The 14,461-nt window shown below is 41.0% G+C and overlaps 2 protein-coding genes and 1 long non-coding RNA gene across 7 annotated transcripts; 1 reads left to right on the top strand and 2 right to left on the bottom strand.

Moving 5' to 3' along the window:
- Nucleotides 1–706: 706 nt before the first annotated feature.
- Nucleotides 707–9,259, bottom strand: LOC124202419. Of its 4 annotated transcripts, none has more exons than XR_006878074.1 (4): nucleotides 9,124–9,259; nucleotides 2,534–8,774; nucleotides 2,315–2,455; nucleotides 707–2,228 (listed from the first exon to the last, which is right to left on the bottom strand). It is a non-coding gene; the product is annotated as an uncharacterized LOC124202419 (long non-coding RNA). The 4 variants fall into 4 exon arrangements; XR_006878075.1 differs by having other exon boundaries at nucleotides 707–1,449; nucleotides 1,528–2,455; XR_006878076.1 differs by having other exon boundaries at nucleotides 707–1,272; nucleotides 1,342–2,455.
- Nucleotides 9,159–10,274, top strand: LOC124202416. The gene is made up of 3 exons (XM_046598768.1): nucleotides 9,159–9,435; nucleotides 9,518–9,697; nucleotides 9,839–10,274. The coding sequence occupies exons 1-3, from the start codon at nucleotides 9,159–9,161 to the stop codon at nucleotides 10,216–10,218; spliced, it is 837 nt and encodes a 278-aa protein (XP_046454724.1). The 3' UTR covers nucleotides 10,219–10,274.
- Nucleotides 10,275–10,561: 287 nt separating this feature from the next.
- Nucleotides 10,562–14,165, bottom strand: LOC124202414 (eukaryotic initiation factor 4A-I-like). Of its 2 annotated transcripts, none has more exons than XM_046598765.1 (9): nucleotides 14,011–14,165; nucleotides 13,523–13,658; nucleotides 13,192–13,458; nucleotides 12,973–13,129; nucleotides 12,794–12,903; nucleotides 12,601–12,732; nucleotides 12,219–12,538; nucleotides 11,964–12,154; nucleotides 10,562–10,818 (listed from the first exon to the last, which is right to left on the bottom strand). In XM_046598765.1, exons 1-8 carry the CDS (start codon nucleotides 14,031–14,033, stop codon nucleotides 12,010–12,012), a joined length of 1,290 nt encoding a protein of 429 aa, XP_046454721.1. In that variant the 5' UTR covers nucleotides 14,034–14,165; the 3' UTR covers nucleotides 10,562–10,818; nucleotides 11,964–12,009. The 2 variants fall into 2 exon arrangements, with proteins under 2 accessions (XP_046454721.1, XP_046454722.1); XM_046598766.1 differs by having other exon boundaries at nucleotides 10,562–10,831.
- Nucleotides 14,166–14,461: the final 296 nt, after the last annotated feature.

The raw sequence follows: 14,461 nt of genomic DNA on the forward strand, positions 1-14,461 counted from the left end.
ATCCTTTTTTGGGTTTTTGTTAGAATTTCACCTGGATTCCCGTGGATTCCGTCACATACCGTCGAGAATTTTGAGAACAATTCAAAAAGGAAATGACTGCGGCTGTTTGACAAGTTCGTTAACATAAGATTACGTATAAGCGGTTGGTTGAAGAAGAAGAGGTGATGAGAGAGACTCATTAATATCCGATTAGCGATAGAATTCTACAGCACAGGAAAAAAAAAGAGAAAAATCCCGGATCACTTCCGGGAGTGAAACTAACGTCATTCATTTCTGGGGTTTCGCCTTCTGTCAGTCGCAGCTTTATTTTCTGGGCAGCTACTATTTTTAAAGTCGTTATTGTATAGTCTCTTTTGTTCACTTTTTCAGAGAGGTTATTCACCATTTTCTTTTTTCTTTCTTTTTTGTTGTTGTCCAAATTTGCCACCGCGATTGAGGTAAACAAACGAGCAAATATCCCGGCCATTTTTATTTTTTTGAAAAATGTACGTCTGTCTGTCTGCCTGTGTGTGTGTGTGGGAGATATATGGGAAGGGGATGAATTCCGTCGTGGAATTCGTCTGGACAATGACCTCGACATTATGTCACTTCCGCCATACATGGCGAAACACCTGTTTCACCAATCATTTCCTTATTCATTTTCGTCGTTGTTTTTTCAAAATTGACTTTCGTCATTTTTTGGGAGGAGGATATTTAAAATAAAATTTGAGGTCACAAAATCCACACCAAAATTTATTTTCCCGGCGGAACCAATGGCCGAAATTTTGGTTGGAAAAAAAGATTTTCAACGAACGAACGAACGAAAAAAAGGGGGACGACGGATGACGTCAAATATTGTTCATCTTTAAACGAAAAAAAAAAGTGTTACTCGGTTATGTGTGCGAGTATCCACAACGATATTTTATTTAACAAAAAAAGGCCCAGGTCCGACTTTTCCTTTCGACCCACAACGGAGCTCTCACCTGTTGCGTGTTCCGAATGTTCCAATTTTTATTTTATTTTATTTTTTTCGTTCTAAAAGAAAAATGACCGTACGGAATGTGCTATAGCGGTTGTTTGTCCAGGTGAAAAGTACGGTCTGATTTTTTCCCTTTAAATTGATCTCTTTAAAAAAAGAAAGAAAATATAACGAGCAGCTAAAGAATGATTATAGATTTATTTCCGAGCAAAACGTTTCCGTTTCCCATTAAAAAAAAAGTAAATTTCTCAAAAAACCAATTTTTAACTATAAATAGAATTTTTCAGCCCCCCGGGGCAAATGTGATTTACGAGCTAATTGAATCGAAATAATAATTATTTTTCTTGATTCAGAAAAAAAAAATTCCAATTTAGGGCGCGCACCTGTTGCCTGTGTGTTACAGATGAAAATTGATGGTCAATTTTTCTTCTTCTTTTTCTTTATCTTTTTTCGCCATGTAATACAATAAAAAGAAGCGCATTCTTTCCAGACTGTGAAAATATTTTTTTCGCGGTTAAGAATAAAAAAAAGCTCAAAAATAAAAATTGACCACGATTCACCGTACATACCTGGGCCCAAGTGAACGGTGAGTGTAGGTTTTTTTTTCTTAGCCAGAGATATGAAATATAGCGGTTCATTTGCTGGGGGAAAAAAATGTACATATACACACACATCTATCGCTCTGCTGCTGCTGCTACTGCCATTTTACCTGTGTGTTATATATTTACAGCGGTGGATCGCCAGTTAGTCGACTTACATTCACGTTAGTTTTTCTTTATTTTTTCTTTACCCAATGGACACACACGTTTGTTTGCTCATCATCACATCTCTCAGCTTCCATATGACTATACTATTAAGACCAGCTGTTGTTGTTGTATCGGACGCCAAACGACACGGTCTGCTTCTTTTCTATTTTCCAATCTCTCCCCCACCAAAAAAAAGGTTTGACGTCACGAAGAAGAAGAAAATGTTGTCCGGCGTGACAGACAATGCGCCAAACAACAGCAAGAAATGGACAGGCGAAATCCAGGGCGGCTGCACAGTTGCACACGGTGTCAGCTTTCTCGCGGATCTCCTGGTCGGCTCAAAAAAGTGGAGAGACGACGCAGATGAATGTTGAGGAGAGAAGGATGGAACTGGGTTAACGTGTGTTACAATAATGGTAGCAGCAGCAGCAGTTGTTGTTCACCTTCTTCTTCTTCTTTCTAACAAGAACCGGACGAACCGGAGCTGATGGCCACTCGGTTGTTCACACAAAAGTTTTTGGCTCCTTTTTTTTTTAATTTATAAAAGAAAAAGAACAACAACAACCTGAATGAACATTCGTTTGATAGAAAGAAAAGAAAGAAAATTCACGTCAGGTGAGATGCCTACGGGGGGGAATTGCATTCTTTTTTTTCCAGGCCAGACATTCGTCGTCCCTCTGTGTGTGTGGCAGCTTTGTATGCCATTGATTGCTGCCATTTCGATGACTTTTCAAATCAAATACTAAAACAACTGTCAATAAATAATAAGAAAAAAACAGTCAAAAATTTCAAGGTTTAGTTTTGGTGAGCTAGTTAAAAGTTAATATACTTTGACACGGACTCTCTGAATGGACGTGTGACGAACTCACGAAGAACTTTTTTCTTTTCTTTTTCTTTTATTTATTCAGACAGGAAGGGCAAAGCACCGGCGCCTGACCTAATTTTGCCTGATTTTTTATTTATTTATTTATTTTTTTTTTCGTTTCTTGTTTGTCGGATTTGGTTGGGTTCGACCACGAACCGCATCGATTCGATTCTAGAGGACTTGAAGGAAATATGCCAATAATATTTATTGTTCAGATATGTGTATCTCTCTACATTTCGCGGTCGGTGGTCGGGGCTTTCTCTAAAACTATAATCACTATCCGTGCAATGATTGGACGTAATGACCTACACCGTACACACATAACACTGAAAAAAATAAAAAGAAAAGAAAAACGGACATGATTTTTTGGGGTTTTTTTGGCGTTCCGGAAGTGGCGGAGGGGAAGTGGCGGTTTATTTTCCACAAAACGAAAAATAAAATAAAAAATATAAAAATTGGCCCACCCTGAAGGCGTGAAGGTAAAAAAAAAAATTTTGTTTTTCAAATTTCTAAACTGTTTTCGTCATTGGAAAGAAATTCGAGTTGAAACATTCCCGATTTAGACTGTAAAAAATAAAAAAGGCAACGGTACAAAGACGAAAAAGTTCTGTCAAATAAAGTCAGGGGAAAAAAGAAGAAAAAAACCCACGACAAAACAAAAGTTCAAACCCGAGGAAAAAATAAGGAAAAGAAGAAGAAGAAGACGACCGACATTCGATTCGATTGTTCGTCGTTCGGGTCCTCGGCTCCGAGGGAAAACGAACTTTGAACCGACACGGCGTATCAGAGACCCTTGCGGTGTTGCACCGTTCGTTTTTATATATTTTCCTTTCTTTTTGTTATCTCTCCTCACGGATGAAAGAACCGTCCCGACCCCCCTCGTCCGACCCCATCGACCTACACACAAAAGTTTTCTTACTCACGTCACTAAACAAAATAAAAAACGTGAATCGTCTTCTCCCGCTTTTTTTCAGCGCTCAACAGTGGCGCCATCTATCGACCATCTACTAAAATTGAATTTTCGTATTTGTTGTCCGCTAGATGGCGGAAATAATAAATGACTCTCCTAATAGCTACTGACATCTAGCGGTCAGCCGAAAACTACGAGATTTCAAAAAATAAGAAAGGAAAAGTGGAGAGGTTAAAATAAAAAAGGAAGAAGGAAAAAAAAGAGAAACGTGAATAATTAAAATAAAATCTTCATTATCCACTGGTGAATCACGAAGTGAAGATTCCGGAAAAAGCCAGGAGAAAGCTCCCCACCTCCCCCAAAAGATAAAAATCTGAATTAAAACTCGCAGAAAATTGCTATTATTGCGACAATAAGGGAGAAAGGGAGGCGGGAAAGACCCGTGTCACTCAACCGAACAAAAGTGAGAATGAAACCAAGCGCAGAGAGAGTGTGTGTGTGTGTGTGTGTGTGCTGTGTTTGAGTTCACGACATTAGCAAACAGCAGCAGCTGCTGCTCCGGGCCGAGAACGAACCGCAACAATAAAAAAATAGGAAAATATGTTTCTTTTTTTTCTTTCTTGTTGTTGTTGGGAAGAATAAAAATAAATGACGTACCGCAATAATGAATCGATAGTAATGGAATGCTGCTGCTTTGAAAAAAAAAAAGACTCTCACTTGTGCGTAATTGCTGGCCGTGTGAAAATAACACGACGAGAAAGAAAGAAAAAAGAAAGAAAAATCAGCGCGCAAAACATCAGCCTCAGAGAAGAGCATTGCGCATCAGAGATTTATTTTTTTCTCTTCTTTCAAGCAAATTCTTGGCTCCCGTTCCCACTGCGCATTTTCGACCTTTTGGGTCGTTGGTGGTCCAACCCCTCCAAGCAACTTTCTAATCATTCTCCGGTGCATTTTCAACCATTCAATTTGTGACTTGATTTAAATTCACGAGATTGAACCCCTCAAAATCAATCGAATAAACTCGAATTTCAATGGTGCAATTCCTTTTTTTTTTAAATTTATTTGATTGATTTTATTGAGATTCTTAATCATCGAAAAATAATTGGGCGCACCCAACAAAATGCGGGTGGTTACGTAAAACCAAAATATTTCACACAGGTGAAGAAATCGTAGGTCAATGGAGATGAGGAAGGATCGAGGCGTTGTTAGTCCTTGAAACATTTTTCTTTCGTCACTGGAAAATGTTTTTTGCCAAGTCATTCCAGTAACCGGATTAACCCAGCAGCACTCTCCCGATAATAATAATTAAAAAAACTCAATTAAACAAAAGTGGGGGAACTACATTACACACATACGATTATTATTTTTAATGCGTTTCTACCGCTTGACGGGCCAAAGAGATCAGAAACACTCACAGAAAAGTCCAGACACTATAACAGACACTTTGACCAGCTCATCAACCTTGAAAGCGAAACCACCAAAAGACAAAGAAAGAAAAAAAGCAGACGGACAGGGCCGTCTTTAGTAGTTAGGGGTGGGTTAAAAAGAAAAAGAATAACTAACGCTCGCAACACATTTAGAACATTCAAGAAAATACACTTGACAGGGACTGACAAGCTCCTAACCAGCCCCCATAATCAAGGGCACCAAAAAAAAGTTAAACTTTTTCTTCTCGTTACCTCTGATGGAGTCCAGCTGGAACATTTCAGGATAAATTTATTTCCCTCGAGTTTTTTTTTCCGAAGAAGGAGGTGAAGGTCGCATCCAGCCCGGCCATACCGTCGATGGCCGTCGTGAGTTTTTTTTATATTATTATATAAATAATATATTTTTTGGTTTCCCCCCTCTCGTGTTTATCTAAACGCCGGCAGCAGACAATGCCCTCACGTTTCCTCATCGTCATCAATAAAATAAAATAAAAATCCAGAAATAAAAAAATAAAATGAAATAAAATTTCATCCGTCATCCGTCTGTGAGCAGAGCCCTGGCCAACAATCCGTTTCTGGATTATTATTCTGTGGCATTGGCCAATTTTCTTATTTTTTTGTCAGCCGGACTCATTATGCAATGCAAATGGAATCAAATTGTGGGGGAGGAGGGATGTCGAAATATGGATCACTTGACGTGTTACACATATTTTATGTGCGGCCTCAAACGAGAGTGCGCCATCAACAACGGGCCCAGTGGTGTGTTGGTGTGTGTGCACCTGCAACACACGGTGGGAGAGACATCCACGACCGAGGGCGCATTAGGCTCAAGGTTATTTCATCTTTTTTCTGCTGCTGCTGCTGCTGCCCAGCAATAATTCCAAGTATTTTAGCTCGACGAACAATTCTGGCTGGGTGCATATCGCCACCGGCCACAAACGCAATAATAGCCTGTCCCTTTCTTTTCTTGTTATGCATAATTAGCACGTGATTAACACACGCAAGTGGGGGATAAACCAGCCATCCCCACCCGCCTCCCAAATTGCGGATGAGGGATGAAACAAAAATTTGGCCGGACAAAAAAATATCGAAAGTTTTTTTTTTTTTTTTTTTCCAAAATAAAATAAAAATAAATATTTGTTTTAACCCTGCGGAATAGGATCCCCCCCATCAAATCGTAAAAATGAAAATATCAAGAGTGAAAGCGCCGAGGTACAACGGCGGGTGGAAGGTCGCCAAGATAGATACCAGCACTCACGCTCCAGGAATGTCTCTCACTGGGTTCCTCTTCCTCACCGTCCAATAAAATACCATTAGGCCTACATGGCAACAACAACAACCACAACAACAACAATCCTGAAGTAAAAAGGAAGAAGAAAAAAAAAAGGGAAAATTTATACGAGTGATGCGCGCGCAAGAGTTGGCGAGTGGGAATAAGACTTTTTTGTGGGGCTCCGGCGGGGCCGACTGGATGGCGCCCGGATCGTCTTCTCGTGAGTGTGTGTGTGTGCGCGGGAATCTCTCGGCACGGCCCGGCACACTCTCACCTGGGTCATTATCGGGCGCCAAGACGTCGTCAACTTATATACGTTGTGTACCCTCACAAGTCGCAGAAGAATTTCGGTTTTTTTCTTCTTTTAGTAAAAGAAGGAAAGAGAAACAGAAATAAAAAGGGGCCACGTGATGGATTGATGCGAAACTGCTAATCAACACTTTCACGTCGAGTGAGAACAATTCTTTTGTGGAAAACAAAAAAAAAAAGGTTTTGTTTAGAGCCACAAATTTTTTTGAAAAAATTATTCATCATCATCCAATAATCTTCTCTCGGGATAGTCGTCGATAGAAAATTTATTTTAATCTAAACAGGAGAGGAGGCCCCCCGATACTTTCGCGACTGGCATAGAGTCAGATCACGTGTTATTTCGCCAGCAGATTGTTGTTGTTGTTTGTTGTTGTGAATTGGCCAACGAGTTTCATCATTGCCTCATCGATGCCAAGGCGATTTTGAGTGCGCAAGAAAAGTTGTTTTAATTCTATTTAGAAAACGGACGGAACCAAGTCGAGCGGCAAACGAGCCTGCGTAAAACCCGGTGAACCAACCGTCTCTTGTGCGTTGCTGAACCGTATTTACCCACCTTCAAAAAAGCGGGAATTACCACAAATGACGAAATTTCATTTGTCAAAAATAAAAAATAAAAGCAATTAAATCACATTGGCCAAAATGTCTGGCGAAAAAATAAAATTCCGCACAATTGCGCGGTTGTAAACAAATAAAGAAAATCGCCACAATTGGCGTTTACTTTTACGACGTGTTTACCAATGCAGAAATTACGACTTTATGGATTTCAAAACAAAAGCGAAAGTCTCCAGCTCAAAAACATCGATGAATGAAACCGGAATTATATCATCCGTCGCGACAAAAAATAAATACCAAAAAAAAAAGACACAAAAATTCCCAAACTTTCGCCAAGTGTCCATCAAAAAAATATCCTAGGAGAAAAAAATTCCCACAGTCGGATCTGGATGGCATATCCACCTCTCTACAAGTCTCGACACATTTCCTATTCAAAGTGACGAAACAATGTCTCTATTTTACACCGTCAACGACACATCATTTGACAGAGTGAAAGAGAGAAACATGTCGCCTTAGCTTTCCCATCATCATCAAAGAGAAAAGAGAAAGAAGAATTGGGGGGAACGAAAAAATAAAATAAAATAAAAATCCTATCGTCGGGTTTTGTGTTTTGTGTGTGTGTGTGTGAGTGAGAGAAGAGAGAACTGTGGAATGTGCCACATCAATAGAAATGTAAATGTCTCTCCATCTTTCTATCAGAGATGCATTTTTTTATTATTATTATTATCATACGCAAGCGATTTCAAGGTCGGGAAAAAACAAAAATACGTCAGCATCCATCAGGGGGCCCTTCTCTCTCTCTCTCTCGGAGATCCGGGTTGTTGCATCTAATTTATACGGAAGCCATCACACACACACTCGGCACGCTAGTATTTATTACACTAGAGCTTATTTTATCTATGTGTGTGTGTGTGTGTGTAGATATATACTATGCGCACAATCCACAAAGGTACACACCAAAGAAGAAGAAAAAGAAAAATAAGAAAAATACCAAAAGAAAAAAAAAAAACATGTACGTGTGTGCTCTTGGCACAGAAATGTCTCATCTCCATCACTCGGGGGATCCAAGAAAAGTGAAAGTTCCAGTGTCTTTTTTTTTTTTTTCTTCTTCCCTTCCCAAAAACATCCAGCGTGTGTACACTATACCAAAGAGAGGACATGCACGAGCTGTGCTGCTGCTGCTGGATACCGAAAAGATAAAAAACGAGCAAAGGGGTTGAAAGAAGAAGAAGAACTTTTTTTCATCAAATCGTGTGGAGAAAGAAGGCGATGGATAGATAGCATAGGCTGGCTGCCAATCGACTTGTGTGACTTTCCCTTCTCTCTCGTGATGATGATGAGCCTCGTCACGACGCTGGTCGCCGCCATTAGAGAAAGAAAAGAACCCCACAAATTCAGATAAGAAAAAAAAAAAAAATACCGAAACTAACCTTCTTAAATTGTTGTCCATTTCTTTAGCTAAATTCATCCCAGCAAGTTTATATAAGGCCGGATAACCTTCTGGGTTTGCGCTGGAAATCAGGAAAAAGGTTGCCACCTCCAAACTTCACGGTCAACGATTCGCAAAAGTGGGCGATGATGAATAATCAAAGGTCGTGAAAATGGTGACGACGATGGAAAAAACTCTCTCGGTCGCATCTTCTTCTTCTGGACGTGAGCTGGAAGAACTTGGATATTTTTTCGTTGAAGAGCCCAGCCGACCTTGTACCAGAGCCGATAGGAAGGACGCGAAAGCTGAAAAAGAACAAACCGATTGGAATAAGTAAGTTCCGGCTCACTCTTCTTCTTCTTCTTTCGTTTCTCTCTGTCTCCCCCCTCCCCCCTTTACTCACGAAACAAACCAAATGTTGTGTAGAGGAGAGAGAGGGAGTAAGTAAGTAAGAGAGAGAGAGAGAGGAGGAGGGCCTGGCTAAGGGACCGGGTTATATAAGAGGCTGGCGGCAGGTAGTAGCAGCAGTTGGATAGAACCAACAGTAGTGGAAACAACACAACCACCAAAGTCACTCTCCCAAAGTAAGTCTCCAGCTAACACCACCACCACCAGATTCTTTCATTTTTGATACTAAAGTTATGAATTACTTACTTAATTTCAATCGAAAATAGGATACATACATCAAGATGATCCGTCAATTGTTACTCGTCGCTCTGGCCGTCACTCTGGTGACAGGTCGCCCGGACAAACTGGACGCCGAGCTCAAAGCCGCCATGGAAGCCAAAGCTTTTATGGAAGCCAAAGCGGCGATGGAAGCTAAGGCCGTCATGGAGAGCAAAGCGGCCATGGAAGCCAAAGCGGCCATGGGTAAAAGCACCGAGCAAGTGTCCGGCAAGGGAGGCAGTGACGTCAACGATGGCGGAAGATTGCTGTCGCTACCGGAAGCCGACGCTTGCGTTCAAAGTAATTTTGACCACCTTTAAAAAACAAAATCAATTAAAAAGTTAAAATGACTAAACTAATTTTCTCTTTTACCGGAAAAAAGGACCCAAACACTGGGAGCGCAACGGACACTGGTACTTTTTGAGCACCAACGTCAGCACCTACGCGGATATCAAGAGCGATTGGCTGGACGCCCGCAACCTGTGCCGTAAACACTGCATGGACGCCATCAGCATCGAAACGGTGGAGGAGAACGACATGGTGCTCGACATCCTCGAGAAACGTAAGGAGAAATCCGCTCATTTCTTGTCCTCTTTTTCTTTCTTGACTATGGCACCTGTCACAAATAAGAATTAAAATAATAAAAAGAAAACTACTGGCCAATAATGAAATTTGGGTTGGCTAATCGGGGGAAAAAAAATAGAGAAACTTCCCTACGTCTGGACGAGTGGTCGCCTCTGCAATTTCAAGGGCTGCGATCGCGAGGACTTGCAGCCCGTCTTGATCAACGGATGGTTCTGGTCCGGCTCCGGCGTCAAATTGGCCAAAACCAACGAGACTCCCGCCGGTTGGGGCTACCAGCCGTGGAGCGCCACTGGCCACTTCAAACGACCTCAACCAGACAACGCCGAATTCGAAATTAACGAGACCAAAGAATCTTGCCTGGGCGTCCTCAACAATGTCTACAAGGACGGCATCAAGTGGCACGATATCGGCTGCTACCACACCAAGGCCGTCATCTGCGAAGATTCACCACCTCTCCTCCAGTACATTGCCGCAACCAATCCTAACATCAAATTGTAAAAATTATTTCAAATACATTCTGGAGAAGAAACAAGAACAAAGATAAAAGTTAAAAAGAAAAGAACCTTAATGTTTCCGGTCCGATAAACACCTCCTGGAACTCTCCCTACAACCAATGTGTTTTGAAAGACATTAAAACAAACAAACAAACTATGTTGACGTTATTTTGTATGCTCCTCCATCAAGCGTAATTATTTAACCTACTAAAAAAAAATGACCTTGCGTATTCGTACAATCAAAACACAAACTCCACACACTCTGTCGTTATTTTTTTCAATACATTCGTCCACTCTTTTAAAAATCAATTTTCTTCGTTGAATTTTCTCAAATAAATTCCGACACATTTTGAACGGCCATGACTGTATTAGGAGCAACAGAGTCAGAGGTACTGATGTTGTGAATTAACTCTATAAGATGTTAAGTTGTCACATGATTTTCTTCTTTTTTTTTTCTCTTCTCGATTAATTCACGAACATAAAAAAAAAATTAAAATGTTTTAAATCATTCCCGGGGGTTTGGCCGACGACGACGATGCAGTCAGCCTTCACACATCAGCACACTCCGTTTCAATCTGCAAACTCACGATGGGTCATCACGGTCCTTCGATTGCGGCCAAATGAAGAAAACCGCGCAGAATGTAAAAAAAAAATATGAAAAAGAAAAAAAAATAATGAATAAGAATCGAAAATGGCGAATTTGGACAAAGTTTGTATTAATAAGAAAGCCAATAAAAAAATGGGGAAGGTGAAATAAAAGGACGACACGGAAAAAGGAAGAGGGAAACACTTCCATCGAATTCGAATTTTTTTTTTGTGTTTTACTTTTGAATTTTTCAGAAAAAAAAAGAAAAAAAATGAATTTTTTTGTTTTTATCTTTGATAGAAATGAAGTTGGATAGTTAATAATAGAAGTGGTACACATAAAGACGAAGGGAGTGTCTTATTCTTTTCCGCCGACGCCTCTTTCGGATCTGGAACCCTCGGCCCAGCACGCCGATCGATGTGGGTGAGAGAGGGATCCACATCCGGCCGAGCGGACGCTCGAGGGTCGGTCGGATGCAAACCTCCGAACGCATGTTGGTACGACAAGAGGACAAGCAGCAAAAATAGAGCAGCGACAAAAAATACTCTCAGAGATAATTAGAAATAATGTTTTGGTTTTGTGACACGATAGAGATTTGTGACGGAAAGTCAAAGGGTAGGCGCAGGCAATCCAAGGGGGTGGTACAGTGACGACCCCCTTCGGCCGAGGGCTTCCCAAACTTCCTATCGACCCTTTGAATGCTCGATGTTTTAGCATAAACTTATTGAAATTACTCGAGAACAAGAAAAAAAAATTGTGGGTAATTACGATTATAAAATGGAAGGTATCAATTCGCTACTAGTGTGGAAATAATGAGTCTAAGTTTGGTAAGTGTGAGGAACAAAAAAGAAAAATGAATGTCGATTATACGACTTCTTGATTATTGGTAGAAATAAAGAAAACCAAAAAAAAAAAAAAAAAAAAACTTCCGTCTACTTTGAAAATGGCTCGCCGGGAGCTTGTTAAGGTCTTGGTTGAAAGCCTTTTCAAATCTTCAATAGCTCGCGTTTTTGTTTGTTTGGGGGGTATAGAGGAGAGAGTGATAGAGAGTGCGCCAACAACAGCAGCAGCACAAACTTTTTTGTTTTCAATTATCGTCTAGTCGTTTTGCAAAAAGAATCGTTTTCCGAGATTTAGCCGGTGCAGTTTTCCGAAATACTCACAGGCCAAGATGCACAAGGGCAAACAAATCGTCTCTTTCTGTTTGTTTTAGATGAGGTCGGCCACGTTCATGGGCATAGCCTCAATCGTAGTATTGTAGTACTGTTCAATGTCGCGAAGCACGCGCCAATCCTCCTCCGTCACGAAGTTAATGGCCACACCTTTGCGACCAAATCGTCCACCACGACCAATTCTGAAGAGAAAAACAATTTCCATTATATCAAATACAATTTCGCATCGAGCAAACCTCATTTTACCTGTGGATGTAGTTTTCACGATGGTTGGGCAAATCGTAGTTGATCACGAGGGAAACCTGCTGGACGTCAATACCACGAGCCAGGAGATCGGTGGTGATCAAGACGCGGGACGAACCAGATCGGAACTCGCGCATAATAACGTCACGCTCCTTCTGCTCCATCTCACCGTGCATGGCAGAAACGGTGAAATCCCTCTCGTGCATCTTCTCTGTAAGCCAGTCGACTTTCCTGCGAGTGTTGCAGAAGATGACGGCCTGAGTAATACTCAACGTATCGTACAAGTCGCACAACGTGTCCAACTTCCACTCTTCGCGTTCAACCTAATCAACACTCGGTGTCACTTTGAGCTCATGAAAAATAAAAAAGACTGTAATCTCATTACCTGGACGTAGAACTGCTTGATACCTTCAAGCGTCAGTTCCTCCTTCTTGACGAGAATTCGGATGGGGTTACGCATGAAGTGATTCGTTACTTCCATGACATCAGCCGGCATCGTGGCCGAAAGCAGAATGACCTATGATAAATTAGTCGAAATTGATACTCTATACGTATTTTAACTCGCCATTTTCACTCACCTGCACTTCAGCGGGCAAATTCTTGAAAACATCATAAATCTGATCCTTGAAACCACGAGACAACATTTCATCGGCTTCATCCAACACGAAGACTTTGATGCAATTCGTCTCTGAATATTTGTGAAAAGAATTTCAATGAACGAATGCACACAATGAAGAAGATGGTATCATGGACTTACTCAATGCTCGTCGGTTGATCATGTCGAAGACACGACCTGGAGTTCCAACGACGACGTGGACACCTTGTGACAGTTTGCGAAGATCTTCACGAACATTGGTTCCACCAATGCAAGCGTGGCATTGCGCATCCATGTAGTCACCAAGGGCCAAAACGACCTAAGTTGTTGAAATCTGTTTAAAATCCAAGTTCACTCAACCCATAACCACTTGACTCATACTTTCTGAATCTGCTGGGCCAACTCGCGAGTGGGAGCCAACACGAGCGCCTGACATTCATTGGCATCGATGTCAATCTGCTGCAACAACGAGATGGCGAAAGTCGCCGTCTTGCCGGTACCAGACTGGGCTTGAGCAATAACATCATGACCCATAATACAGGGCAAGATGGCACGCTGCTGAATGGCAGAGGGACGCTCAAAACCATAAGCATAGATACCACGCAGCAGCTTCTCCTTCAACTTCATCTCATCGAAGTTGTCCACAATCTGTAAAAAAAAGTAATGTTTCATGTTACGATGCTACTTGAGATTCTGGTGTCCTTGAACTCACTTTATCCCAGTTGGACTCAATGACACCGTCAGGGTCCATGCCTGGTGGGCCATCATAGTTTCCACGGTCCTCAGCCTCTCCTTCAGGACGTTCTTCAGTCCCATTCTTGGGAGCCTTCCCGCTCCAATTCTCTTCCCTGAAACAGACATTTCAGAATGAGTTAACTTGCATATGTGGAAGACCATAGAATGTTAAATGAAACCACATGATTACAACTATCACAATGAATATTACTACAGGACACAATAAAATAACTCCATATTAATTCAGTTAAAGCATTTAGCAAAAAATGAATCAACCCCACGCCGCCATGATGTACCAGCCGGGGCACTCGTGACAAAATCCCAAATTTTAACGTTTAACTCTCAAGGAATGACTGATCTAATAAATTCCAGAGTAACAGCACTAATTAAAGCGACTAAGGACGTATCTTTGGAAACTTAAACGACACGAAAAAGACAAATAAACCACGAAATCGGCAGCAGTACCTGTTATCGTTCGAGTATGACATGTTTCAACAGACAGCCAAAAAAACGTAAAGGCAGAACGATCCGCAAAACGGAAGCAAAGGAATGGAAACCTAGGGTAGGCAATTTCTTTTGCAACACACCTACCCTAAACACACATTGCTCAGGTTGAACTTGACAAGTTTATTTTACTTAACTTTTTTTTAAAGAAAGTGAATTAAACTTGGTTCCATTACTAAATGATTTGGAAATCATAAAATTTAAAATTTAAGGTCAAATTGTATCTATTTCAGTTAGTTGTTAACATTTTCAGTGTAGGCAGGGGAGAGAGCTTAGGACATTTAAATAGCGTGGGATGTGATGTGTCATTGACATTGACTCATTTCATTTAACGGTTCGGAAAATATTTGAGGAAATAATTCAGTTGAAAGTATTGCAAAATATGTTGGAAAAAAGTAGGCCAGTTAGTTTT

This window comes from Daphnia pulex, chromosome 9 (genome assembly GCF_021134715.1).
Source record: "Daphnia pulex isolate KAP4 chromosome 9, ASM2113471v1".
Classification (NCBI taxonomy): Eukaryota; Metazoa; Arthropoda; class Branchiopoda; order Diplostraca; family Daphniidae; genus Daphnia; species Daphnia pulex.

Excerpts from the sequence above, each read along its gene's own strand:
- LOC124202416 (XM_046598768.1), top strand. The coding sequence starts at position 9,159 with ATGATCCGTCAATTGTTACTCGTCGCTCTGGCCGTCACTCTGGTGACA. Across the intron at positions 9,436-9,517 it reads AGCCGACGCTTGCGTTCAAA|GACCCAAACACTGGGAGCGC; the intron begins GTAATTTTGACC and ends ACCGGAAAAAAG. Across the intron at positions 9,698-9,838 it reads GCTCGACATCCTCGAGAAAC|AGAAACTTCCCTACGTCTGG; the intron begins GTAAGGAGAAAT and ends GAAAAAAAATAG.
- LOC124202414 (XM_046598765.1), bottom strand. The coding sequence starts at position 14,033 with ATGTCATACTCGAACGATAACAG. Across the intron at positions 12,733-12,793 it reads ATTTGCCCGCTGAAGTGCAG|GTCATTCTGCTTTCGGCCAC; the intron begins GTGAGTGAAAAT and ends AATTTATCATAG. Across the intron at positions 12,155-12,218 it reads CGTGAAAACTACATCCACAG|AATTGGTCGTGGTGGACGAT; the intron begins GTAAAATGAGGT and ends TTTTCTCTTCAG.